The following is a 27,723-nucleotide window of genomic DNA, read 5'->3' on the forward strand; positions in this document are numbered from 1 at the left end:
TAGTATTAGCAACAAAAATACAAACCAAAATTAAAAATACATTTACTACTGCTCTAAAGAAAACAAAATACTTAACTATAAATCTAACAAAACATGTAGAGGATTTGTATGCTACAGAAAGAAATAAAAACACTCTAAATATATGGAGTGATATGTCACATTCATGGAAGGAAAAAAACAAATGGTCACAAAATACAATAACCAGTTTAGGCAAGGATTATCAATACTAAAACCACTGGTGAAAGAGAGTTGAGGAAAAGATGTTCACACAGCCTCACAAAATCAAAGATTAGTTATAAATTACTAAGGAGAAAGGGCACCTTTTCAATGAAGAGATCTGAAGGTCACTATCTTAACCTAACAAAGAAACTTACAATCGCCAATAACTGGAGGAATTGACATTATATGTGTTCTGATATGATGCAGTGGGAAGTACGTTATATTGCCCATGTAGTTGTCTTGCTAAAAGTGTTTAGCTGAACCAGAAATAATCAGACAAATTCAAAATGTTGGACATTCTACAAGTCAACAGGACTCATACAAAAAATCAGTGTCATGAAAACAAAAACAAACTGAGGATCATTGTAAAATAAAAACAGGCTAAAAAGATATAACTAAATGCAATTTGTAAACCCTGACTGGATCTGGGATTGGGAGTAGAAAAGCAGCCATAAGAGACATTTTTTGGACACTGGATAAATGTGAGTATGAACTGTATACTAGGTGATATTAGTGAATTAATGTTACATTTTTTAGGTGTAATAATGGTTTTATCATTATTCAAAACAATGTCATTCTTACGAGATTCATGTTGAATTTTACATGGGTGAGGTGTCATGATGTCTACAACTCAATTGTAAATGGCTCAGCAAAACAAACTGTATAGGTAGATTTAGATGTTGATTCAGTAAAGCAAACGTGGTTAAAAATAGTAACTGAGAATCTAGATGAAAAACATAGGGATATTTATTATACAAGTCTTTCAAATTTCCTGTAGATGAGAAAATAAAAATTCTTAAATAAAAGTCTGGGTAAAATTTAAGTTAACATGCTAACATTTGACCAAACTATAAAATATTAAAATGTGCATATTCTATGACCGAGCAGTTGCACTTCTCCAAATCACCCCCATACACGCAAAAAAGAACACACAAAGCTGATAGAATGTATGTGATTACATATGATTAAATTACATAAAATTGTGACCTTTGTCTTACAAAGAGATGATCTCCTTTGCTGGCTTTCATGAAGCAAGCAGCCATGTTGAGAGGACCACATGGCAAGAATCTAAGGATGGCTCTGGGAGCTAAGGTAAGGGTACCCTACAGTTGACAGTTTGAACCTCAAACCCTGTTTTACAGCTAAAGAAACTGATTCCTGAACTTGGAAGTGGATCCTTCACCAGGCAAGCTTCAGATGAGACAGCAGCCCCAGCCAACACCTTGACTACAGCCTTGAGAGACCCCAAGCAGAGAACCCAGCTAAGCCATGTTAGATTCCTGACCCACAGAAACTGTGAGATAGTAAGTTTATGTTGTTTTAAGCACTAAGTTTGTGCAGCAATAGGAAACTAATATATCACAGATGCATGAGTATTCACACATTCAAATACAGATTCACATAGAAAACACACAAATGTATTATTGACACAGAGCTCCAAACAAATAGCCATATTTAAAAGACTAGGCAAGTGAGATGGCAGGGAGAATGAACAGACAAGTAAATATTTAAGTGATAGAAGGTAACCACTGGGGAAAAAACTGACAGCTGAAGGACTTAACTAAATGGTTTCTGAAGGAAATACAGTGTATTTGGTTTTATAAAAAAATGTTATAAACATTTGTGATTTAATGAACTTTGCTCACCCAGCTCATAACTTGAAGAAATCTCTGTGGATAGAACACATTTTCCACATCTAGTAAAGTGAGATAAGACTGAACTGCATAAAGTCTTAATTGTTGATCTTCTGTTTCATCATCAAAACCTACAAAGAAATTAATATATCATTTTAATTTCCACTAAATTCTCTAAGGACTCTGTAATAAAAAACATTTAATTTTAAAATCTTTACTTTATAGAATGCAATAGTTTACTAACCTTCCGCTAGCAGTCTCAGGAAGTTATTGGGAATATCAGGATGCATTACATCTCCTCCCACTGAAAACACAGCATTCATTGTCTGAATAAACCACGCATTATCAGGAGCATATGTGTCCACAGTGTTAAGAACAAGTACACTTCCAAATGTCACTTACTAAAATTATCCTTTCTGCATCAACCTTTTAAAATAACCCCCAATTCATCCTAGTTTGGCATTTTTATCTTTAACCTCTGCCAATAAATTGTTCTATACTCCAGTTTTATGTAAAATAGGTGCTCAGTAAATCTTATTTAATAAACTTAACAAACCAAGTTCACGGTGCTTTCTCTAGCACTCTGCCTTGCACATCATAAGCATCCAATAAATAAATGGGAAATAATTTAAAGAAGCGTTCCAGCGAATGACAAATAATGGAAAATGATATATACTTCACTAAATGTTGTTATGTGTCTATTTGAACAAGTTGTTTAACCTATTTTCTCATCTGTTCCTCTTCATTTCTAAAATTCATCATTCTGCTGGCCAGAGCTATAGCACTGGCTAGAATGTAAGCAATTTCCAAGATAATCTGATTAACATTATTTATTCATTCTTTCTTAGCTTTAGCAACAGACATCTTAAAAAGAATGGAATATCTTTGCGACCTGTGCAAGTTCCTCTGACTTTTAAAAAATGTGAAGAAAAGTAACATGTGAATGGCATTTCTACTATAAACAATAGTTTACAGGATAAATTTCAGCATCTTGATTACCCAACCCCAAAACAACAAGAACTTTTCTCAGAAAAGAAACTGAGCAGGAAGTAAAGACAAAGACAAGAAGAGACTGAAAGAAATCAGGCAGAGGTTCTTTTATCTTCTACTCATAGTACTGACCAACTGTATGAAAAGAGCCAGGGGAAAACAGCCATCTCCTGAGAAGTCTACACAAATTCCTATTTTTGATAAGAGAGGCTCGAATATCAGGAAGGGAAGTTATTGCTGGGTCTCAGAACTCAACTTGCAAGTGAACATGTCTATACCAATCATTTAAAAATCACTGCGTAACTAAAGGTATTTTATGACTCATGGTCCAAAGAAAGGATATTTCTCAGCCAGTTCAGCTATTTTACCAACCAAATTGACAATAATATACTCTTCTTTGCTCTGATGTAAATATTCAAGCATTTTCTGGACAATCACTGTTATGTTTTGTGCATTAGTAATTCTGTAAAGAAGTTCCAGAGTCTATTTAAGAAAAAGAAATAAAAACAGTATTAAGACCATGGAATTTCGCATTATAAAACTATGCCTTGCAATATTGATAAACATAGTAACATATATGTTTATAACACAGTTGATTCTTCCACTTTTATGTAGATCTACTGGGCAGGTCAGTTTATAGGTGCTCAAGAAATGCACAGAACTTAATAAAGGTAACTTTATTAGAAATAAAGAAATACAGATTATATCTCCTCTGATTGAAGACTAAAACAAAACAAAAAATAAAACTAGAAATTTATTATTTAAAATTTACAAAACTAAATCATTACTAAAGAAATTTAGATACAAAAAAAGAAAGAAACCTTAAATAAAACTATTATTAACTAAAAAGAATTATGATCAATTCCAAAGTCTAAAAGCCTTTTATTGATATAGATAATTGTGATCTGACATTTCTACAAAAAAAGTTGTGTAAAGACTAAAAAGTTAAAACTTTTGTAATTTATTTTTTAAAAATACAACATCTTCTTACACCTACATTACTTATGCCTATCTGTATCTGTGTATGTACGTACATACACATACAAAAATCCAGTCTCGCAAATTGTATTTTCCATACTACCTAAACAACAGAAAACAGCATGTTGAGAGGGTTTATCAGCTAAGGGCCAATGGCCTCTAATAGATGGACAAAGGTTGGTGGCTCAAGCGCTTCAAAGGTCAGCAAGGCCTATGTTTAGAATCTCAATTATCAATAAGAACCACTTGCCAGCTGCTTGTCAGTGCTGAGGAAATATACCTCTTGCTGCCTTAAGTAAGATGAAGGAAGACCAGTACCAGAGTAAGCTCCCATTTGGCTGATTTCCTAAGGCCCTACATTAAGTTTCTAAAAATATAGCTCCCAGAAATCAACATAAGACCGAGGGCAATACTGAGAAAGTATCATTTCCTGGTGTTTTAGGATCAACAATATTAGCAGCAAGAGAATTTCCACATAAGTATACCACTTGTCAAACTTGTTCAAAATATCTTTAGGGCTCTTTCTAATTTTTCAATCCTTACAGCCAAGACTTCAAGTACAAAGGATAATACATTTTGAAAGATTAAAACAAAAAAAAAGTCCTTAATTCTATTTAAAATCTATAAATACATAAGTCCCCCATCAATAGTTTTCAATTTAAGAAGCTGCTTCAGACATACTCCCTGTACACCCTAAACTGTCTGTTACATATTTTTAGATAATCTCCACCAAATTTATTTCCTACTCTAAGACCACGGAATTTCGCATTTCCAGGACTGAATGGTGCATGGTATTAGGAATTCTATGGGTAGAGGTCTTTTCTGTTAGCTCCTTCGCGCCTTCTTTCTCCTTTTATGAAAGAAAGGTAATAAAATCAAGTAAAATGAAATCCCAGCCCCAAGCAACAGGTCACTCCATACCTACGGACCACAGTTCTTGCCGTGTAATTACTGATAAAGTAATGAAGTTAGAAGTGACAGCGGCATGAAGAGACTGTACTACAGTGCCTTCTTGAGGCACTATTGGATACTCAGTACCTCCCCCAAAGAATTCAAACTACTTTTCTCACTGTAAGTAACGAACCAAACATATCAGAATTGATCATTTTAACAGTTGCCTATTTTCCCTTTGACTCCCATTTTCAAATGAGAGCCCAATAATTCAATATAACAATAAGAAAACTGTACCTAAGTCAATCCTGTTCAATTTAGTAGTCAGCCTCACAAAGAAAATGCATGCTCTGTATCTGGTCAAAGTGGAAGAGCCATATAGTTATTTGTTATTGTCCCTTGGCACCTTCTCATTTTTCTATGATGACTAACGCAGAAATCAGTGCATACATCTATAAACTTCCCAGATTCATTCAAGGCAGGTAACAAGTTTCCGAAAATTAAAAATATGAATGCAAAAAAATATGTGTATGTATACATATACACATCGCATACATGGCAATTTGTCAAAAATAGTTTTGTTTCAAAAACAGTACCTTTTAAATCAAAATTCATAATCTTATCTTTTAAAAATTACAACTATTTAATGCAATACAGTATTCTCTCAATAACTACTTTTAACTCATTGTTTTTAAGTAATTTAAATGTTTAGTAGGTTCTTTTTATCTTTATTACTTTTAAAATCAGAAATAAAACTATCCACTCTTCTTAACATAGTCCTATATACCATTTTAAATGAAGGTATAGAGTGATTTCTCTACATGAGAATTAACAGAAATATTTACATAGACACCCAAGTACATATTAAAGCAATTTTACAAAAGGAAAAAGTCAAAAACAATTAAGTATATTATGCACCTTTCAAGAAATTTAAAACATTTTAGAGATATTTTTATTAATTCTTTCAACATTCCTATATGTGTAACAGGAAATGCATTAGCCAATTTTACAGATGCTAAGGAGAGTAATGAAAAAAATATTAGTCATCATATATTACATCTTTAAAGTATACTAACAGGAAGACCTGGTAACAAAATTCAGGTCTCCTACTGATACAATTCTTGGACCAAAAAGATAGTAATGAATCCATACAGGTAATTGGACCCAACTCCTTCAACGCATAATTTAAAACCATTCCTGTAGATACTGACACAAGTACTTTTTAGAAAAGTTCCTTAAACTTTAGTGGAAAGAATAAATGCTCTCCAAAGTTAAAATGCACGAGTGCACACACACGCACATACATACTGCCCTCCACTTTCATCTCTCTCTATAATATCAACAAAAAGTTTAAAAATTGTAACACTTCACAAACACTATTCAAAAGATCAGTTTACCTCTCTTTTAATAATGGGGTCGGGATGGTCTAAGCATTCAATTATTGTCATCTGGTGTTGAAGAGCCAGAGTGGGATCCTGCTGGATAACATAGGTAAGAGCCTTCAGTCCTAGCAACAAACATTACATTATACCAAGTGACAAAACAAATGCCCAGCAAATTTCAAAAGCTCCTTTTGTAATTTGTGTCAAAAGAACCAATCATCTTACCTAAATATTTCAGATTTATTTTAGGTGATAGAACAAATTTTCCAATGCACTTGGCAGCCTTCTCAAGTAATTCTGACTTAGGATAAATAGAATAGACCGTATGCACACATTCAAACAGAATAGCTAGAGAAAGAAAATACAGAACTGTCAGGGATCACATTAAGGCACAATAAAAGCACAAATCTGTGTAGATTCATAACAAAACAAACTACCTGAAAGGTCAATTTTAGTCAAAAATCTTTATGGAAAATTTTCAAAATATGAACTTGACTCTTTTCAGGCTTACAGTTACTAGAATTATGTTACGACAGTATAATTTAAAGAGAATTGTATATATTGATAAGAATGATCATTCATTCATGCAACAAGTATTTACTGAACACCTCCTGTGTGCCAGGTATTGTTCTAGTAGTATGGATACAGCAGTGAACAAAACACCCCTGCCCTCAAGGAGTTCACATTCTAACGAACACTTAAGTAATGTATCTATTGTTCATTATAAATAAAGGTTTCTAACACTCCTTGAAGGCTTTAAAATAATTTATTTTCAGGCAGTTTCTACCACTTATACACAGAAACTGTATATGTGGTTCATTTCAAAGTGGTTTTTATCAATATAATCATTTGGGGATGCTCTAACATTTATTTCAAAGTAGGGCCACTGTTCAAAAATCCTCAAGTCACTTCTTCAATAGTAACACCAAAGAATATAGAACAATCTATTGAATATCTTGATAGTGTTCAAATTTGATTTTTTCATGTGGTCAAACATCTGATAACTTAAAATAGAAGATCAAAGTGGACACTAAGTCAAAGAGCTTTGCCATGCTGGAGCTTTGCCATGGTAAAAAAGAATCACTGAGGGAGGCACCATTAAGTCCTGCAGTCCCATTGGAATCACAGTATGAGAAGTGAGACACAGTATCTCACTTAAAAACAGACTTAAAAACAGTTCTACTACAAGTTGAAGCACATCAAGTGTCCTCGACAGAATCACTCCTTCTGTACTTCCAAAAGCTTGAAACATACAGATCGGACACTTCTTTGTATACAAGATATATCGTGATTATTCAACTACTTATGTTTTACATTGCTAAGTTGCCTACCAATTGAGGCACACATAAATTCTGTGTAAAAAGCTTTATATAAACTCTATACAAGGAGAGAAAAATCAGAAATATAATTTATTAAAAAGGGAACTGACTTTTATTAAAGGAAATCCTACAAAGTAAGTTAATTGAACCTAAAAAGATATTTTGTATATTCAGATGTTGTGCTGTAAAATGTCTTTGTGCTATGACTTCACAACTTTATGAACTAAACAAAGAGAGTCTTGGTCAATTAACTAATCAACGCAGGCAGGAATGGGCAAACTACCAGTAAATTCAGACCTCAGTCTATTTTTGCAAGCCTGTGAACTAAGAATGGTTTTTATATTTTTTAATTGATATATAATTTATATTAGTATATAACATTATATTAGTTTCAGATTACAATTATATTTTTTAAAGGTTGTAAAGAAAAGCCAAAGGAGAATAGTGGCAGAAACCTATGTGACTTATGAAGCCAAAAATATTTGTGATCTGGCTCTCAGAAATTTTGCCAAATCCTGAACTAACATGACAGTCCTAAGCAAAATTTAAAATGATGATGCTCCACTATCAAAACTGACATATTTTCCTTTATGGATTCCTGCCATTTCAGAACTTTCCTGCTATCAAATTATTTTACTACAAAAGATTCTCATTACCCACCTAAACTAAACTTCTACATACAGAAGTTTAAAATCTAAAGTTCTATATATAGATGCTCATAAGATTTCTGGAAAGCTGGTATAGTTCAAAATTGCACTTAGTAGTCAATTTAGGCATAAATGAGCTGCAAATGAATTTAGTAGGTCTTTAAATTCCCACCCAAAGTCCCTTTATTCTCCAACACTACAAATATGTGAGTATAAGTCCATAAATGAAAAAGCAGCCACTCTGCTGTCTCCTCTGCAGTAGTTAAAAGTGCTTCTGAAGGAGGATTGCTAAACATGCCACGTAGAGCTGTACTTACTCTTCCGGAGGAACCCAGGTCCTAACCAAAATACCACCAAATAACTATTACCAAATTAAAAATTAGTAACATTCTAATATCTGTTACACTGTTTTATCACAGATATTTTGGGTTAGAACATGCACAAAATTTGAAGTTCTACTGATACCTTATTCTTCAGACTAGACTTTACTTTCATTTCAAATGTTATGTCTCTATGTACTGACACCACTCTGGCAGGGAGATGAGGGTACCGCCCAGTGGAGGTGGAAGCCCAGGTCCTCCACTTTGCCCCTGACACTTTAAGAGGAGGGGGTCCTGGTTCCTTCTGGGTGGGGGATGCGAGTATCTGCTGATATTACCCTGCTGGGAGAAGAAGGGAGACCTCATTACTGCTCCCTGTGTGGCCTCCAATGACACTGAGGGGGTGGCCTTAGTACCCCTGACCAGCGATCAGTCTTTACGCTCCACTAGGCTTCCTCTGACACCAACCCAGCAAAGAGGGGAGAGGTACTGGTTACTTCCTAGTCCTGGATAATGTGAAATCGGGGCTTCCCACATCATCTCCACTGACAATGGGGGGGTGGGTGTCCTTAACACCTAGCAGGGATGAAATTCCCGCTCCTCTCTTGGGCTTCTCTGCCACCAGCCTAGTGGGAGGATTGAAGCGCCTCCTTATACCTGTGAGGGTGGAAATATCAGCTCTCCGCTAAGCCTTGCTGTAGTGGGTGGACCCATAGTTTTTTCTGTGTACTAGTTGGCTGGAATAGAGGGGCTATTGTCTAAAAAGTTTCTGTCTTGATAGTTTGCCCTTTTCTTCTTGGTCCTTTGGCTAGAGAGCAGGCTTTTCTTGGGGCATTTTTGCCTGCACCTGTTGGCGTTTCCAGGTTGCTGGCTCTCCAGTATCCAGTCTGAGGTATATAAGACAAAAAGAAAACCCAGGGTGCTCACCGTGTTGTCCTTCCTTGCATCCCAAGATTCCTAACTAGTCCACCTCCATTTCCGCACCTTTCAGAGTCTTACATTTATTTTACATATAATTTCCAGGGTTTTTAGGCGTACTTAGTAGGAAAAATACAGAAAGGTACTTCTATTATTTCTGATGATTCTGTCTCTTGTACTCCCAATTTCCTAGTTTACTAAAAATGTGATTCTTATCAGTACCCTGCCCAAAAATCTTCCATACTTCGGATTTACACAGTATGAAGTCCAAACGCATTTGGCTGCCATGAGAATACCTCCACAATGAGGCATTGCCACTGCTCCCACTATAAATCGCCCATTCAGGCAGGTGAGTCAGTTCTCTGAAACTGTTTTAAACATCCCCATTTTGGCACTTTCTGTCATGTTCCCTCTTCCTAGAACCCCTTTCAACCTCCCTTTTGGCTATGAATCTTACCTTTCAGGGTCCTATTACATCAAAAAATCCTTATGTGTGCCCCCAGACCCACAGTGATGGCTACTACTTCTGTAATATTTATTCCCTGTACCACCTCTTTGCATTCTGCCTTATACTGCTATTACACTTTCATAAAAAGTTCTCTTCCATTATAGTGTAAATTCCTTGAAGGCAAAGATTACATTTTATACTTCTTCATATCCTCTACAACACTTTATACAATGCCTGGCACATAGCAGATACTCAATACATGTCTTTGGTGTGATTTATTTCTTATTTCTATGATTTGACACTAAGGTAAGTTTTAATAATGGAACTCTCATAAAAATACGGTTTAGAAAGTGTTAAGACTGACACCTAATCAGACAGGTAATTGGTAAAAGTAAAACAACTTTCTCTTCCTTCAATTCAGTTAAAATGGAACACTCATTGATTAACCCAGTGCCAGTTACTGGGACATACTGGTCACTAAGACAGACACAGTCCATGCCCTTATGAAGTTCATAATTTAAAATTCACAATCTTAAGCAGTAAAATTTTTCTATTAGGATTACTAGAGAATACTCTACTATTGATGAAATCAATGGAAACTATAAACTCTATTAATACAAATATGGGGTAAAAACATAACAATGGAAAGATGAATAAAGGAAATAAACAGAACAGAAACTAGGTTTCTGTGGCAAAATGAAACAATGGACTGACAGCCTACAAAGAAACAAATTGTTGGTGTTGGTTGCAGCAGTTTTAGTCAGAGAAGGGTGTCCTAGTGGAGAACATTAAAAAATATTTCATCAGGTATACAGTATTCTCCAGATCAAAAGGAACAGGTAACAGTGGTTATTTCCAGGAAGGGGAACTGGGTGATGGGTGACAAGGATCGAACGGACACTTACTGTTCACTGTATACCCTTTTGTACCTTTTGAATTTTGAACCATGTGCATATATTACCTATTCAAAAAAATAAAAAAATTAAAGCTGAAATGTCAATTACAAAAAAAAAGCTGTCTTCAAGAAAAAGAAAAGCAAATTCTTAACTAATTTTAAACTGAATTCGTTGAGAGCCTTTCAAACTCTTATCCTAGACACTGATTATAACTCAAGCAAAACTTTTTAACTTATTTTAGCTGCCTGCAAAGACTCGGACACTTTTCTGGATCTTCTGACAGCTCCTAGCCAAACCACCTGCCTCAGTAAGGGTCATCCTTATCTCTGGCCCCTTACTTTTCTTTACATAGCAGGATCCGAGATCATATCAACTGCTCATTATACCATACACTCATAAGGGCAGGGCCTGTGTCTACCTTACCCTTCCTTTAATCTCCCACACTTAGCATGCAGGAGTAATAAGTCAAGTAACTCTTTCCTCAATCTATGCCTAGTTTACAAATCAAGTCTTTGTTTTGTAGGCATTCAATAAATACTGGTTGAACAAATGAATAAACCACTCATATTGCCTTTAATTACCACTTACACTGCAAAACACAAAGCTAGCCTTTTAAATTTACTATCCTAATTCACTACCATGTGATTTTTCCTGTACTAGTCTTATGCATACAATCTTTTCTCTTTATTCCTACTGCATCTTTGTCAAGCACTTTTATACTACAGTTAAACTAGTTCAATTTCTGCCCTCTAGTCTACCCTACGCTTCTACAATCACTGTCCTGAAAGATCCACAGTTTACCACTGTCTGAAAAAACAAGAAATGCTCTTCATCCCCTACTTCACAGTACGTCACCAGATTTTGAAATGACTTTTCATTTGAGTTATTAGTTTGGTGCAAAGTGACTGCAGTTTAAAAGGTTAAAAATTGCAAAAAACACAATTACTTTTGCACCAACCTAATAGAACTCTCAATGCCTCTTCTACTGCTCTTCTCCATAACGTACAAAATTCAAACTGCTTTACTTCTATCTTTTAAATATCTCCAAATATCCCAATTTCTTCACGGAGCTTTCTCAGACTGATCAATAAAGAATTCGCTAGCTACTAAATTGGAAGATTTTTTTGGTTACTTTTCTCGGTTCTCCACCCTCCTCCCCAACTTAGTCTTATCTCCTATCACTGAATTACTCTGTGAATTATATAAAATTGTATATATACAGGTATTGTCTCTTCACAAAATAGTATGTTACTATTCCACATATACCCGTATCTATATCCTACTCATCCTTCAGTTGTGTTCTTGAATATCATTTTTCCTTAAAAACCTTCTTTGTTCTCCCCTCATCTAAGACTAGCTGCTACATTCTCCCACAGTACCCTGTAATTCTCCTTTATAGAATTTACAGCACCTGTTCCTATCTGTCTATTATGTGAGCTCAATGACTGTACTGTTTTATTCACAGCTGTATTCCAAGCATCTTGCACAGGGCCTGACAAATAATAGAAATCTAATAAATATTTGACAACTAGCTGACTGATTTAAGAATCGTCTTCTTAAATATGGAACAGGTCTACTAAGTTGATGAATATTTTCAATAAAGACAATTTCTCTAAAAAAATACAGTCTTAAAAAAGAGAAATATTATATAATAATGAATTTAGATCAACATTTAAAATGCCATAATTGAAAATTATTTCTATTAGTTATTCAATGCTTCCATTGAAAAACAATAACCCAAAGAATCACCTTAAAAATTAACGTAAAATTCCACTGGAATTTGTAGTATTCTAACACAAAGGCAGCTATAATACTGGAAAACACTGCTAGTCATTAGAATAGCATTTACATATGTTACCTACCATATGTGACATTGTGATTTAACTCGGCTCTTCGTAAGGATTCATCAAGAACATCATACATTATTTCACTTGTCCTGTTTAAAAGATATTTTATTTGCAGTAGAATTATAGTATTATAACCCAATAAAACATAGTTTTTCAAACTTCTCTTTCTTTAAAACTGAGGATCTACAGAAGAGTGGAAAAAATTCATTTTATGAAGTTATGCGAATTTTACTCCTTAAAGATTCCATTTGCTATTTTTCATGAGTTTAACTTCTACTTTATCAATGTCAACCAGTCAATGAAGAAAAACATAATTCAATCAACCTCTTTCCTCAACCTGCACTTAGTTTGCAAATCAGGTTTTTGTTTGGTTGAATATACTATCTTTTATCGTTTTCCTTGTAATAAAATACTTCTACCTGTTTCAGGTTACTACAATAATACCTCATATATCCACATCATTTCAGACAGTATTATTTTAACCACATAATTTTTTTAAAGTATTCAAATACTAGTCTTTCTTTGAGCAGCACTAGGTTCTTCAGAGAGAAAATTTTAACTTTCATTTATGTTAAATATAAATATATTTTATGGAATTAACAAATTTGGACATTCCTATGTCTTTATCATCGCTGATAAAGTTACAGTAACTGGGTGAAAGTAGATACTGTAAGAAAACACAGTGCTTTATAGAGCCCTAGCACTCATCTTCCAAACCTAGAAAGTCCTCTCCAAAATGCCACTGTGAAAATTATGGCTTCTCGGGCCAGCCAAGTGGCTCAGGTAGTTGGAGCCCTGTGCTCCTAACACCGAGGTCACCGGTTTGATTCCCACATGGGCCAGTGAGCTGTGCCCTCTACAGTTAAGACTGTGAACAACAGTTCTCCTTGGAGCTGGGCTGCCGTGAGCAGGTTGGTGTGAGCTGCCGTGAGGTACCATGGGCAGCTGCCACAGGCTGCTGAGTGCTGCCAGGGGCTGCTGAGTGATAAAGCAAATGCAAATAATTCGTGAATCTAGGCAAAGGGCATAAAAGAGTTCCTTGTACTATTCTTGGAACTTTTCCATAAATTTGAAAAACTACGGCAAAATAAAAAGTTACAAAATACATACACAATTGGAAAACTAACCATGAAAAAGTTTAATATAAATCATTGGTTAAAAGCAGTTCAGACAAATGAATTAAGAAGGTGAAGCACTCACATCCAGCTAGAGCAACAGTCGGCAAATCATAGTCCACAGGCCTAATCTGGCAAGTGGTCTGTTTTGTATAACTGCAGGCTAAGAATGGTTTTTACATTTTTAAATGGTTGGGGGAAAAAAATCAAAACAATAACATTTCATGATCCATAAAGAGTGTATGAAATTCAAGTTTTTTATTTGTTTTTTTTTTTAAACAGAATTTTCTTTTAACTTTTATTTATTTTTAAGAGTGTTTTTCCAGGACCCATCAGCTCCAAGTCAAGTAGTTATTGCAATCTAGTTGTGGAGGGCGCAGCTCACAGTGGTCCTTGCGGGGACTGAACCAAACCGGCAACGTATTGTTAAGATCACCGTATTCTAAGCAACTGAGCTAACCAGCTGCCCCAATTCCAGTTTTAATGTCCATAAAAAGTTGTGTTGATTTTTTTTTAATGAGCTATGCTCATTTATTTATGTCTATGGCTGTCTATGGTTGCTTTTGAGCTATACAATAGCAGAGGTGAATGGCTGAAACAGACAACATACACCTCACTCACAAAGCCTAAATATTTATTATCTGGCCCTCGACAGAAAGTTTCCCAACCTGGAAACCAGAGTGATTAAGAAAGCTTCACAGAACATATAAAGCTTCATAGGGTTTAGATAAGCAGACAGCCAGGATTATCCCAGCAACCTGAATTTATATACTTCTTACAGTGGTTTATTTATCACCATTAAGCCAATCAAGCTTTGGGAGAATCTGGCTTATCATGAAACCCATAGGTGACTAAAGCCTAAGGCTATCAAACTTACTTACTTTACCTTTGATCATCTTTTCCTAGAAGTCCTAGTATTCTCAAGAGCTGAATTTGTAACCATGGTGCTGGCACACTGTGGTAATTGAAATCCACTGGGAGCTTTCCTCCAACTACTTGCTTCAAAATTGTTACAAAACTCCCAGTCAAGTCTTTATATCCAGATGAATTCTCCTACATTGAAAAAAACAAAACAAAAAACTTTCTGTTAATGTCTTCTCAAATATAAAATAGATGTGGTTGAAATGCCATATAGAATCTAACTTAATATCACCATTTAGAAAATTTTTTTACCTTACCATTCAACTCTTCTTTTCTCATCTGACACTGTTTCAATGTATGGCTTCAACATTGTAGTCTATACCTTACACAACCCCCACTGGCTCTCTTCTTTTTTATAAGCTATTATGCATCCCATGAAGTTGTATAAGAAAGTCACAGCTTGAAAAACCACACATCTGCAAATTTCAATTGCCTTCCTTAGCTACCATTTTTCGATGCTTCTTTAGTAACATTCAAAAATTTCAGGCATTGAAAAAAGACTAATTCTGTAATGTGCCTACAATTCATGCTATCAATAACTTGTAAAAATTACTGTTAAAAAGTCAATAATAAAAACTTGAAATATTAATTAAGCATTTTACTGAAAAATCTGAGTTTCCTTTTAATTCCATACTTACATTTTTTTCTGATGGTAACTACTCAGTACCTGCTGAAATTTCCAACTTACCTTAATCATCCTAAGGTATATGTGCAAGGAAGCAGCCATGACCCCAACATCTCTGTCACAAAGTGCTTTCCGAAACTTAATATGGATATGCTGTACTTGATTAGGAGCAATGAGATAGAATTTGTACAATGCCAAAACAGCTTTTCTTCGTATAATCTCCCTAAAGATAAAAAATGAAATCTAAACAAGCCATCTAAATTGTCAGGCATTTAATTTGAAGATTATGGACCAGATGATTTCAATACTCTGTTTCCCCGAAAATAAGACCTAGCCGGACCATCGGCTCTAATGCGTCTTTTGGAGCAAAAATTAATATAAGACCCGGTTTCGGGGAAACACGGTATGTCAGTTATCACCTTAATCTAAAACCAAAGAGAGAATTATACATTTATTATTAACTTCTTTATTCTAATCTACCAAATTATAAAAAGTAGTTATCTCTAGGAGAGACGACCTCAAGAGACTTAAACTGCTCATAGTATATATTTCTCTAGCTATGGAATTTTTTTGGTAACAAGTATATATTACTTTCGAAACCAGAACAAAGAAGAAAGATAAACAAATTCCTTAATTTCAGAAATTCGATTTCTGAAAGCCATATCTCTAGAAATTGGGAAAAGAATCAATAGTAAGTTTAAACCAGTAAGAGGTCATTTCAGCTAGTAATAATAGTCTTTTTATTAATATTAAAAGTCTCTTTAACATTCTGGGTTTTCACATTTCTTTTTTTATATCATGGGCAAGCATATTTCAAATACTTTAGGTAGACAGGGAAGTACAGGAGGGACTCACAATAAAAGATGTTACTCCTCTCCTTGCCCAGCTCGTTTCAAAAACCTCATTACAATGAAGAAAGCATACACCAGACTGGCATTTCATTTGTCACAGATAATGTCTAGCCCACAAGCAAAAATAAAGTTGCTATCCTCTGTTCGTAATGTAGTTTTCACGGAAGTATATTCCTTGTTATTCTCTCTCATGCCTATTTTTACATATCTTATATTTGCAGACAAGAGGGCTGTGCTATCAACAAATGTCACAAAAGTGAAGTTTTTACTTTTAGGGTTCCTTAATATGTATTTGTTAATACAATCAAGAATCACAAAACTGAGATTATTCAATGCAATCCTCTATGTTCCACTTAAGAATACCTTCTATTTCTAACAAATGGTCATCCAGTCTCTGCTAAATTCCATTAACAAACAATTCACTATCTTCCTATGCAAATTATGCCATGATGGAAAATTCTTTTCATATAGAAAAAAATCAGATTAATAAGAGATTTGCCAGTAGTATTAATACTATGGTGACTATAAACTATATCCCAGTGTATTGCTATTGGATGTTAGTCAATATTAGTTCTGAGAGAGAGTAGGTAAATGAGGTGAAGAAACAGAATAAAAACTGAACAGGCTGGGGAATCCCTAAGTCTGGCCCTAAGTGGTGGTACTAACACAAGACATCAAGAGACCTGGATTTGAGCTCCAGGTCTGGCATGCTGGCATACAGCCAGGGATTCAAAAGTCGAGTCCAAACCCTGTCTCACATTTTTGCGACATTTACTGGCCCACCTGTAGCTCTGTCCCATGTGCTTTAGGTCTTTACTCCATAGCACGGAGTTAGGTATGGCCATAACTGCAGAAGTAGGGTTTCAAAAAGTCTAAATTCTAAACAAAACAAATAAACAAACAAACAAAAGTCTAAACTCTAGTAAAAGACTGGAGAGGCCAAGATGTGAAATTAGAGTAGATGGGAAGCAATAAGGAGAAAATTGAAAAGGTAAATGGAAAGCAATGAGGAAAAAAGTCAATTCTCAGAAGGATTACATACAGTAAAGGGTTAAATATAATTACCACAAAACACTGGTGTTATGGAAAAAATTATATAAAAATATGCCCTGCTATGATCAGATCAACCTATAATTATCTAAGAAAAGCTAATATTTTATTGCCAATAATTGTCTATACCCATCATTTGTTTTAAATACAGATTTGACATATATTATAGCAAGTCTGAAAAACCTAACAAGTTATTCTATCATTCTTACCAAAACTATCATTTTAGCTGGAAGATTCATGGTCCAAGATTTCTTAAAAAATGACAAACCGTTAAGTCAACATTTTATAATCTTAGAACACTAAAAATACTGACTTAAAACATAAGAAATAAAGAAATATTGTATGAGTAACAAAAATATATTTATCAAGAATGTACATATAACTATAATACTGTAATCACAAAGGAAATATGGAAAACATTGTGAACTTTTTCCTAGCTTTAAAGGTTATGAAGTTAAGAGGTACAGTCAAAAACAAAATAATTCAAGTATGATGAAAAGATAAGCCAAGCATTAAGCAGAAAGTTAAGGAACCATATAAGACAAGATTAGCAAAATACTGTGATTAAGGTTTATTGGGGTATTCTGCTATAAAATAGAATTTGAATGCTGCAGTTTTGATATAAAAGTAACCCCAGTTAACACTGAAGCTCTGCACTGATAGCACTTGAGTTATTTCCAAATATTTGCCATTATTTCATTTTATCCTCAAAAGAACTTTATGAGAATTAAGGAGCTTCAACCAACCTCACACAGCCAAGGGAAAACCAGGATCACTGCTGGTTAGTGGCAGAAGTGGGAGGAAAGCCAAGGATTCCTGACATTAAGTGCCTCACTGTCTTCTCAGTTTAACTTTAGAAAGATGCCGAACATTTTTCTAAACCCACATAAAAATAAAGAACAATGCTATCATGGATTTTTACATTATAGCTGGCAGTGAAAGAATACCCTCTACCCTGGTAGCATTAAGTTAGTTACAACAAATTTTTTAGTGTAAATTTTTGTTTTGAAATATACAGTATAGACACCTATCTAAAAACAATTTACTTACTTAGAATGCTGAAGTTTATCTTCTATTAATGGAAGAACAGCCGGAATCATTTCTCGAGGGAAAATCTGGCTGACAATAGTAAGTGCCATACATACTTCCACCAGGTTAGTGCTCTGCAAGTCCTGACATAATTATTAAGCAAAGAAAACATTCAGTGCAAATTTCGAAGCTAGGGATAGTGAGCTCAATACTGCAATGGTCCTACATACTTAATAGTTTTACATTAACTTTATAATTAAGTTGCACATTAAGACTTATCTCATATTTTATAGGAATATCTGTTTCATTTGCCTTAATAGTCAACAGATAAATACAGCCAAAAAGCAACTGATCCAAAAGGAAGCTATATTTCTGTTCTGACACTGGCCAAAGTAGTCTCCTTTATGACAGCTTTTTAAAACTTTTCTAAACTAACAACAAACCAATTTTAAGAATTTTTTCTTGTTAATCAATATTACGAGTGGAAGTTTAAAAGAAAGTCAAATGTATACAACAAAATGAATGCATTCATATATACATAAAGTTTATAAATCATTCTAATAGAACCTAAAAATGTGTTTTTGAGAATTTGGAAAAATTTAAGCTACTAGTAACATTAAGAGTACATGAATTAAAATTCAGACACAACACATATCAAAAGACTGACACAAGATAATCATGGAAAAGCTCAACAATCAATTATACTTCATTACCAATTTTGATTAAAAGTTTAACAGGAAATAATGTTGTGTGTGGATTAAACTGGTTTTATTACGTGTACATTTCAGTTACCCAATTACTCTATTCTCCTTTAAAATGAGTTTTAGAATGTAAAAGATTTCAATTATTCAGTTAATAGCAAGCTATATCCCTTTAGAGCAGATCCTAGTGAAAGATACGACAGCTTGCAAAGTACACTGCACTAAGAGTCTGGAGATCTGAGTTATAATTCTAACTCTGCTTTTTTAAATAAAACAATAATAACAGCAGCAGTAGCAATCTAACCCTCACACCTTGGTTAAGTTCTCCTATTATCCTTATTATCCTCATTTTACAAATGCAGAAACTGATCTAAGAGACCTTTCTAAACCCATTATGTAAGCTAATCTTCAAAAATACCTAATTTAATATGATTGAGGAGAAACATCAGATGCCTGCAGAAATAATTTAAGGCTTCATATTAACCAACATATTACACATATTACCTTTACAACTGTATTCACTAGGAGAAGCAGAAGTTCATGACTTTCATGTAGAAATAAAGAAACCGCCAAATAACCTATAAAAGGGGAAAAATTTCATTATTATCTGTCAAAAATTAACATTTCCCAAGAAGCTAAACAAAGCAAAAATAGATCCAAAATTTAAGTATCAAAGATACCAGTTACAGGTAAATATGAAAACAAATTACAAAATATGAAGTTTAAAAACTTTGGAAAGGAGGATTTCAGGTGTTCTTCATCCTGAAATGTTTCAGAATTATGTATTTCTCAGGATATACCTGAAATGGAAAAGAGACTACAGGTACCAACTTAAAGTCCTGTAAATGACATTAGGAATATATGCCTTCTATTGTCTATGCAAATCTCTACAATCAAGACATTTTTAATCTTGTAGCCAAACATGTAATTATTCTAAAACTAATAACTACTACAGTTAATAGTGAGTTACTAGCTCTTTCTATTATTGAATGAGCTACCTAACACCAACCCATATGACGCAAATCACGTTAAGCCATAAACAATACCTTCCTTTCTCAATTTGAAGATACACTACTGAATAAATAATAGTCGTTGAGGAAAGAAACCTGTCTTCCTCATTAAATGTACTCACTGACTTAAGCATTTTTATTTCAATAATATTAAAACATTAAAAAGTACACCTTAGCATTAAGGAAACACATTAATACTTTGGCAAATGCCACGTGCATGGAAATCTAGATGCTCCGTGTCCTTTTCCTGTCATCCTTCACATTGGTAACATTGGTTAGACAGTTAGTATGCGTCAACTACATTACAAGCCTCACCTCATTTAATCCTCACAACAACTCTATGAGGTATTATTATTATGCCCAATGCAACAATGAAGCCCAAAAAGGGTAATTGCGCAAGGTCTACAGTGATTACATGGTGAAGCCAGGACTGAAACCCAGTCAGTAGGAGTTAGTTCATGTTTTTAACCCCCATGCTGTCTCCCCACAGTCTACCTTGAGGCCCTATTCCCTCAATCCCATCCTCATTGTTTTTCATTCTTCTCAATTCTTTCAGCCCTTTCGTTAGGGATTCTAATGTTAACTATCCCCCCACCATTTCCCAGCATCCATACTGTGTCTGTTGGGAACATGGGAAAACTGTAGAAACTTCCTATTTTCACAACCAAGTAGCAGCGTGACTCGCTGCAACATGTTCACTGAAGGTTCGCTGCAACATCTTCACTGAAGGTCAGAGCAGAACTATTACTCCCACAATCATGAGAGAGAAGAAAGAACTAACTAGGGCCAAGAAAGAGATAAGAAAAACCCTAGAGAGCGTAAATCAGATCTTATCAGACTGCTAAGAACGCATCTGCTCAGCTAAGGTATCACCCACACCCAAGTCACCAATATCAAGGCACAAGATCGACAAATTAATCCAAAGACAATCTCAGTGAAACCTTAATTCTATCTGTTACAAAGAATTTCCTAACTATTTGGACAATCAGGAAACAAGGAAAAAGATATTCTGTGACGCAGAAAATGAAAAAGATTTCAGGAAAACAAAGAATAACAACTATGATTATAGAGTATATTTGAAATGACTAAGAGTGAGCTATAAGAAAAGAATACAGGCTTTGACTCATAGGAACTTAGGTTCACATTCTAGCTCCTTCATTCATTAGCTCCATGACCATGGACAAGTAACTTTAACCTTTCTGAACCTCAGTTTTCTACTCTGCAATATGAATACACTATGTCACAAGATAAAGCATCTAACATAATGCCTGACTTAGTGGCTACTGAAATTTATCTATTCAACAATATTCATATAAAAAATGAGGCATACGCCACCAGAGAAAGCACCAAAAGTAGCTTTGGAAATCTCAGGAAAGTGGATGAGGCAATAGTACCAGAATGAAGACATAAAAGATTTAAATGCTATCTTAAAAAAAGAACTTCCACTCATTAGCACACAAAAAGAATATCTGATACCTGCAGATATCTAGTTGGCAATTAAATATTTTCCTAATGAAGACCATGAACCTCAATAAAAATGACTCAAGTCACTTAATAAGACTTCATAACTATGAAATAAACACACGTAGGTTATTTGTTGCAACATTATTTATGAGAGCAAAAATAAAAAACAACCCATATGTCCACCAATAGGGACCTGACTGAAAAAACTATGTTACACCCATCCACCCAATTATGCAACTGTTTAAAAGTATGAAAATGTCAAAATAAGGTATAGGATAATCTATATAGCATGTTATCTTTCCTGTAAGAGTGTGAGTGTGTACCCATGCATTTGCTTGTTTTTTTCAAAAAGAAACAAAAGATTAATCAAAAACTAATGAAAATATTAATAGTTACATATGGGGCTAAGAGGTAAACTTGGTAGAAGGGCTAGAGTTGAAAGTGATACTTCTCTGATTATACCTTTCTATAAGGTCTTCACTCTTGAACCATGTAACACTTCACATATTTTAAAAATTGAATTAAATTGAAAATGAAAAAAATTTACGAAAGTCTAAAAAGCAGAATATAGCAACAATTGTGCAAAATAACTACACCACCAACCATCTAGCATTTATTGGCTATCTATTGTTTTAAAAATTTCCTGCCTTTAGGGATCTTAAAATCAATTCGAAGTTAAGATATTAATATATGAAAAGACAACACCATAAGATAACAGATAGTAGGAGCCACCTGAGTGACCACAGAAGAGTTAAAACTTGATTTGGAATACGGCAAAGGAGAGACAAGATACCAGAAGACATTCTACTTGGAGGGAAGCAGAAAACAAACCTAGAAGTTGGAAGAGTATTTGGGTGGAGTGAGATTCAACAAGTGAAATACTGTGTGTATATAGTCTCAGAATCGTTACCAAGACATCTCCCACTCCCACCCCAGGACCTGACAGCACAGGTCTATATAACTTGTGAAGTATGCTGGTCCTTGGCAACATTACACGATCAACTCCACTGAATAAACATGTTCTACTCCTATACTATTCTAAACTGCTTCCTTCTTGGGATTCTGACTTAGCTGAATCCGTATGAATAGAAGATTTAACTCCTTGAAAGGATTTTTTTCCTAATAGCCCTGAAGATTGATTACGGAGATACATTTTTTAAAAAGATGCCTATAATCCTCATAGTTAACATTTGTGAAACTGAGAACGGTGCATTTTAAATTATTCAAGTCAATCTTGGTTGTATTTTATAAAGAAACATTTCTGATCATTAACATTTCTGAGGTTAGACAGACTTTTTTAAAATCAGCTTTACTGAGGTATAATTTACATACAAGAAATTTCACCCATTTTAAGTGTCAAGTTCACTGAGTTTTGACATATACATGTGTATATATATATATATATATACGTGTACATATACACACACACATACACACAGATACACACACACACACACATATATATATATATATGTGTGTGTGTGTGTGTGTGTGTGTATATAGTCATTTAACCACCATCACAAGAACAGGCAATTTTTAATCTTCTCTATAACTCCTATGAATGAATGCTATGAATCAGGAAAACTGACTTCATTCATAGGCTTTGAGTTTTTGAAGTATCTTTTAAAGCTTTGGGAATTACAAGGCAGTATTCTAAAAACATACTACATACCTGTCGTCATTCATTTTACACAGCAGCTGGACTTTAGGACAACATTAAGTATAAAGTCTTAAACCCATACATACCTACTCTTTTTTCTAAAAGGTTTCCTTGTTGTGCCAACTTGATTGCATGTATGTAGCCAAAGGAAGCATCGTATCCAAGCATTTCACAATATATAAGTCTTACCATACATTCCTTCATCATTTTCTAAAAAAAAAAAAAAAAAAAGTAACTGTATAAATAAATAGGTTTTGATTTTATTATGTTTATTATGTGGTAATCATTTAACAGGGAAGTCCTTTAACCCTGGCACCAAAGAGAAAATACATATATAAAATAATCACCCAAAGTCAGACTTCTTAAATAAAAGTTGGTCCCAAACTTAACTACTAAGAGTATTCATTTTAGTCAAATAATTTCAAAATTTTATTAGTGGCAACACTATAAAATAAATCAACTGTAGCTATTTCTAATTCTAGGTGCCTCTCATGTAAAATTCGGTTATAACATGAGACACATGATCCTCAAATAAAATTTCACCCGTGGTAATCTGACTTGGCTTCTAGAATGCAGCACACCATTTTAATATATTTTGTCAAATGAAAACATCCATAAAATTCCCACAAGTTGGTAATAATTTCTGTAATGAAATATTTTTTATATTTAAAAACCAAATTGCATGTGGCCTTTCTTCAGAATTATTATGCTGTATGTTATATGCTATAGTTTGCTTTATAGGTTTCCTTTTTCAACAACTCTAGTAATTATTATGAATTAAAGGGCATGATGGTATAGCCACTCCAATATTTCAATTTTTTAACTGGGTCTTTCAATATTTACAACACAAGCAAGTAAGAGATTGTATAAATTTCTTTTATTAGTATGATAATATTTACATTTTTTAAGTATTTGCATCATTGAGTAGTCTCAATACAGCAAACTTTTATCAGAAATAAAAAAATACAAATGTGTTTCAAAATAAGAAAAGCTCACAGGCTGTTTTAAGACCTAAAAATTAATGAGGATTAGTATATTACAGGATTACTAAATCACACAATCCTTAGGAAACAAAACAAAATATTTTAAAATTAAAGATAATGATGTTAATATTTCATTTATGTATGTATATATATAAATATGAAAAGTCTAAAAAGAAACCATAGGAAAATCTTAGGGGAATAAGATTTAATTTAGGTCACTTATGTTGAAAGTAATAAAATTCATTACAATTCATGTGTCAATTCATTAGCACATTAAGACTACTAAATACTGAAAGCAAAAAGATTAAAAGATACTGGAAGTCCCTCTTCAAAAGGCCTCTAAGTTAATTAGGAGTCGAAAGTGTTATTTAAGCCATTAAGTATCAACCTGGGTTTTGTAACATTTTATTAAATATCTCAGAATTTTTCATAAGTCACTATGAACTTTAAGTAAAATTGTATTGCATATGTTGTTATTCTCTTATTTTTGGAAGATAAAGTGTATTCCCCAATTCAGGAATTCTCTTTACAATTCTCTAACGAACTCAGCCAACCTCTTCATGACCACCTCAGAGGCAGACTACTCTGTAAGGCATGCCCAGAGTTGGGTGGCCATCATTACAAACTCTTCCTTCCAAACTCTGCCTCCCTAACTTCTACCTATTTACCTTAGTTCTGCCCTCGCCAGGTTTATGCCTGGCAGCAATAAAAATTCTATTTATTAATACCAGGAAATACATGGTATTATAGAAAATGGAAATCTAACAAAGTAAAAAGAGAGAAACCATTTTTGCTTAATATTTCTATCAATAAAGCACAACGGTTTTATACATACAGATATACACATACGTATACACAGAAGCATATATACATATATACACATAGATACCAGATTAGCTATGTTTTGAGTTTCATTTGTCCCCGTATTATGACCCTAAAAGGAAATATACATTCTCTCAGACTTTACAAGTGTTATTCATGTACACACTCATGTATGCATGCAAAATGATCACCCCGGTATTTTTATTAGAGGAGGGAGAACATTCCCATAGTGACTTACACACCAAATCTACTTGCTAAATATTTGCTGAATAATGTTGCTTGGAAGAATTTCATTATGGGAAACAACATTAAAATTAGGAAAGAAAAAAAAATCCTAGGTCTTAATCTAACTATGTAGGGACAACGCTACGGTAACCTGCATATAGTAGCCACTCATTAAACAGTTGCTGAAATGAATGCTGTTTGAAAAATCAACTTATATGGAACCAAGTTTAAAAACAATTGGATTTTGACTTAGCTGCTGGGCAATACACTTAGTTTTACAGCAAGAAAACCATTTTTTTCTACCTTGTCAGTCAGTCTATACTCCAAGATGTGTAATGGTAAAATGAGATCTACAATATATCAATTCAGGTCTGAAAATACTATTTTAAGTGATATATCCTAACCTTTTAATGTGCACATTAAAACAATAAGATCAGCACTGGGGACCCAGGAGTATTACCACATTTATGTAATTATCATCATGTTGGCGCTAAGTTGATTTCAGTCAAGCAGGTCTTTTTCCAGTACAACCAGTCAATAATAAAAGGCTAAATAAAATTAATATCTGACTCGCTACCATCCATAACAGATTGTGATTATGATAAATTAGGTTTTAGCAACTGATCAATTAGATGCCACTATGGAGTCCATAGTGGACCAGATTTCAAATTCTAAATGTGTTGGCACTGATTATGCAAACTTACCAGTGTTGTTGTAGGAGCAGAAACAGTTGCTTTCAGATTACTCAATTCCTGCTGGATTAATTTCTCTTCCTCCTATAAAAGTGAAAATATTTAAACACATGAATAACTGTCTTTTTAAACTATAACTTTTCTTTAAAGGGGAAAATACAATTTATAATACTTTCAATAAAAAAGAAACATCATTTTAAAAGAGAGTTATAAAAATTATGTACTTAAGATTTGCTTAAAGGCATTTCTCCAACCCTCAGAATCATTCCTGGAAAGAATCAATATTTCCAGTCTAACCCACCATTTCTCTTTTCTTCACTTAGTTACTGTCCCCTTAAGGACAGTTTAGCAAAAAGTGGTTTTAAAAACAAAAATTAACAGTGGAAAGAAAGTAGAAAAGAAATTATTCATATACTGGCCCAGGATAAGATTCTTACACTCCCCTTAAAATTAAAATCTTCACGGAATAGAGAAAAAGGGTAAGAAGTCAGAAACAGAAATCGGTCGTTTTCCTTTACACTATCCTTTTCTCCTTATTCCTCATATCCTTTTCCATCTCTTGCTCTAACACACACAATAAACATACTAATGTGGTCTGTAGTGTTTTACCTTCATTAGCACTTGAAAATTGGCCCTATTTTTGGCTAACATAATGCTATCTTTAAATTACACAATTAGTTAGATAATGTCAATCAGGTGGCTAATCAAGAACTACTAGTGAAGTACTGCCACATTTAGATAACGTACCAGTTTCAAACCGCAATTTACGACCAAAAGTATTTTTAATTTCATTCAGCATCTCATAAAAATTAGCAAAGAACAAAACATTAAGACAAAAACTATTAAGGTCACAAATACGAAGTTTGAATGTGAAGCAGACCGTCTCCAGCATGGCATCATCTTATTTCAGTTTAAAAACAACATTTTAAACACTCAGAGCACTTTGAAGAAAAACCTTCCCTCTTTGTCTTTTCTTCTCTCCAGGCACTTATTTCATTGTATACTGCTTACACTTGTCTTAAACCCAAGATGTATGACCAATTACTTGGGAAAAGTAAAAACGTTTTACTGTTTGCTCTGTGTCTAACACATAACCTCTTCTATAAAAATTTTTCGAACAAATTATGACATAACACGTGATGTCTTAAGACAAACTCCCTGAACTTTGAATCAGTATCTTACACAATCTGTGCAACCACCAAAAGTCTGGGAACTTAATAACTTCTATTATAACTGCTCGTTTTCAAAGTCCATTTGAGGCAGTGACTTACTCAGCAAATTTTACATTTGGGGAGAATTATGCTTTTCCTTTCCCCTACCCATTGGTCTAACCTAAAAACCTCAAGCCCTGCAAAGATATTCAACAGGTTCATCACGATGGCAGTGTCTGTTCCCGTGTGTGACTTCTAGCAGTTGAAAGAACTGCGGGAGAGAAAGAACCTGAGCAGGGAAACTTTGTTCAAGGTGAATAATGCTGACACTTCTATTGCACTTGGTATTTTCGCACGCTTGATGTCTCATCTAATCCTCGAAACAAACTACGAAATACGTATTGGTGGCTTTCCACCCCAACGTTCAGGAAACACACGGAGGCTCGAACATTAAAGAGATTTGTCCCCAGATCATAATGAGTCAGTGTCCCGGCCAACTGTGGAAACCCGGCCTCCCAAATATCAGTTCGGGTAAGCGACGCTTCCAGACAGACGCAAAAACGGACCGGCACACAAGCAGTCCCTGAGCCCCGCGGGAGGTCCGACCCCGTGGGCTCGCCGCGGGACCAGGGCCTCCCAGAGCGGGGCCTCCTCCGGGCGTCCCCGACCTCCAGGCCCGGCCGGCACCTACGTGCTTCGAGGTGAGCGCGGTGATACTGCGGACGAGGCCGCCCAGCCGCGAAGAGAAGGACGCCGTGGCGGCCGCAGGCCCACCAGCCCCCTGGTTCTGCAGGAAGAGTCCCGGCAGCGCCGTCAGCGTCCTCTCCACTATGTCGCTCATCGCCGCCGCCGCCCGCGCCCCAGTCGCCGCCCCGCTTCATGCCCGGCTCCGGCCCCGCCGCCCGCCCGGCCTCCGTAGGCACTTCCTGTTTGTT

The 27,723-nt window shown here is 34.7% G+C and overlaps 1 protein-coding gene across 3 annotated transcripts in view; it reads right to left on the bottom strand.

The window, feature by feature from the left end:
* The window catches only part of AP4E1 (adaptor related protein complex 4 subunit epsilon 1), a 66,986-nt gene extending 39,267 nt beyond the window's left edge, over nt 1-27,719 (bottom strand). For all 3 annotated transcript variants that reach the window (XR_004423192.1, XM_033107924.1, XM_033107923.1), the window contains exons 1-13: nt 27,480-27,719; nt 25,650-25,721; nt 23,002-23,125; nt 19,286-19,359; nt 18,102-18,223; nt 15,214-15,373; nt 14,491-14,657; nt 12,505-12,578; nt 6,320-6,442; nt 6,110-6,219; nt 3,187-3,326; nt 2,098-2,210; nt 1,866-1,984 (exon numbers count right to left, since the gene is read on the bottom strand). Coding sequence is in view for 2 of the 3 variants with exons in the window: in XM_033107924.1 (XP_032963815.1) it covers nt 1,866-1,984; nt 2,098-2,210; nt 3,187-3,326; nt 6,110-6,219; nt 6,320-6,442; nt 12,505-12,578; nt 14,491-14,657; nt 15,214-15,373; nt 18,102-18,223; nt 19,286-19,359; nt 23,002-23,125; nt 25,650-25,721; nt 27,480-27,629 (1,548 nt within the window). In the remaining variant the exon portion in view is untranslated. The remainder of the gene's footprint in view (nt 1-1,865; nt 1,985-2,097; nt 2,211-3,186; nt 3,327-6,109; nt 6,220-6,319; nt 6,443-12,504; nt 12,579-14,490; nt 14,658-15,213; nt 15,374-18,101; nt 18,224-19,285; nt 19,360-23,001; nt 23,126-25,649; nt 25,722-27,479) is intronic.
* Nucleotides 27,720-27,723: the final 4 nt, after the last annotated feature.

The sequence above is a fragment of the Rhinolophus ferrumequinum genome, chromosome 6 (genome assembly GCF_004115265.2).
Source record: "Rhinolophus ferrumequinum isolate MPI-CBG mRhiFer1 chromosome 6, mRhiFer1_v1.p, whole genome shotgun sequence".
Classification (NCBI taxonomy): domain Eukaryota; kingdom Metazoa; phylum Chordata; class Mammalia; order Chiroptera; family Rhinolophidae; genus Rhinolophus; species Rhinolophus ferrumequinum.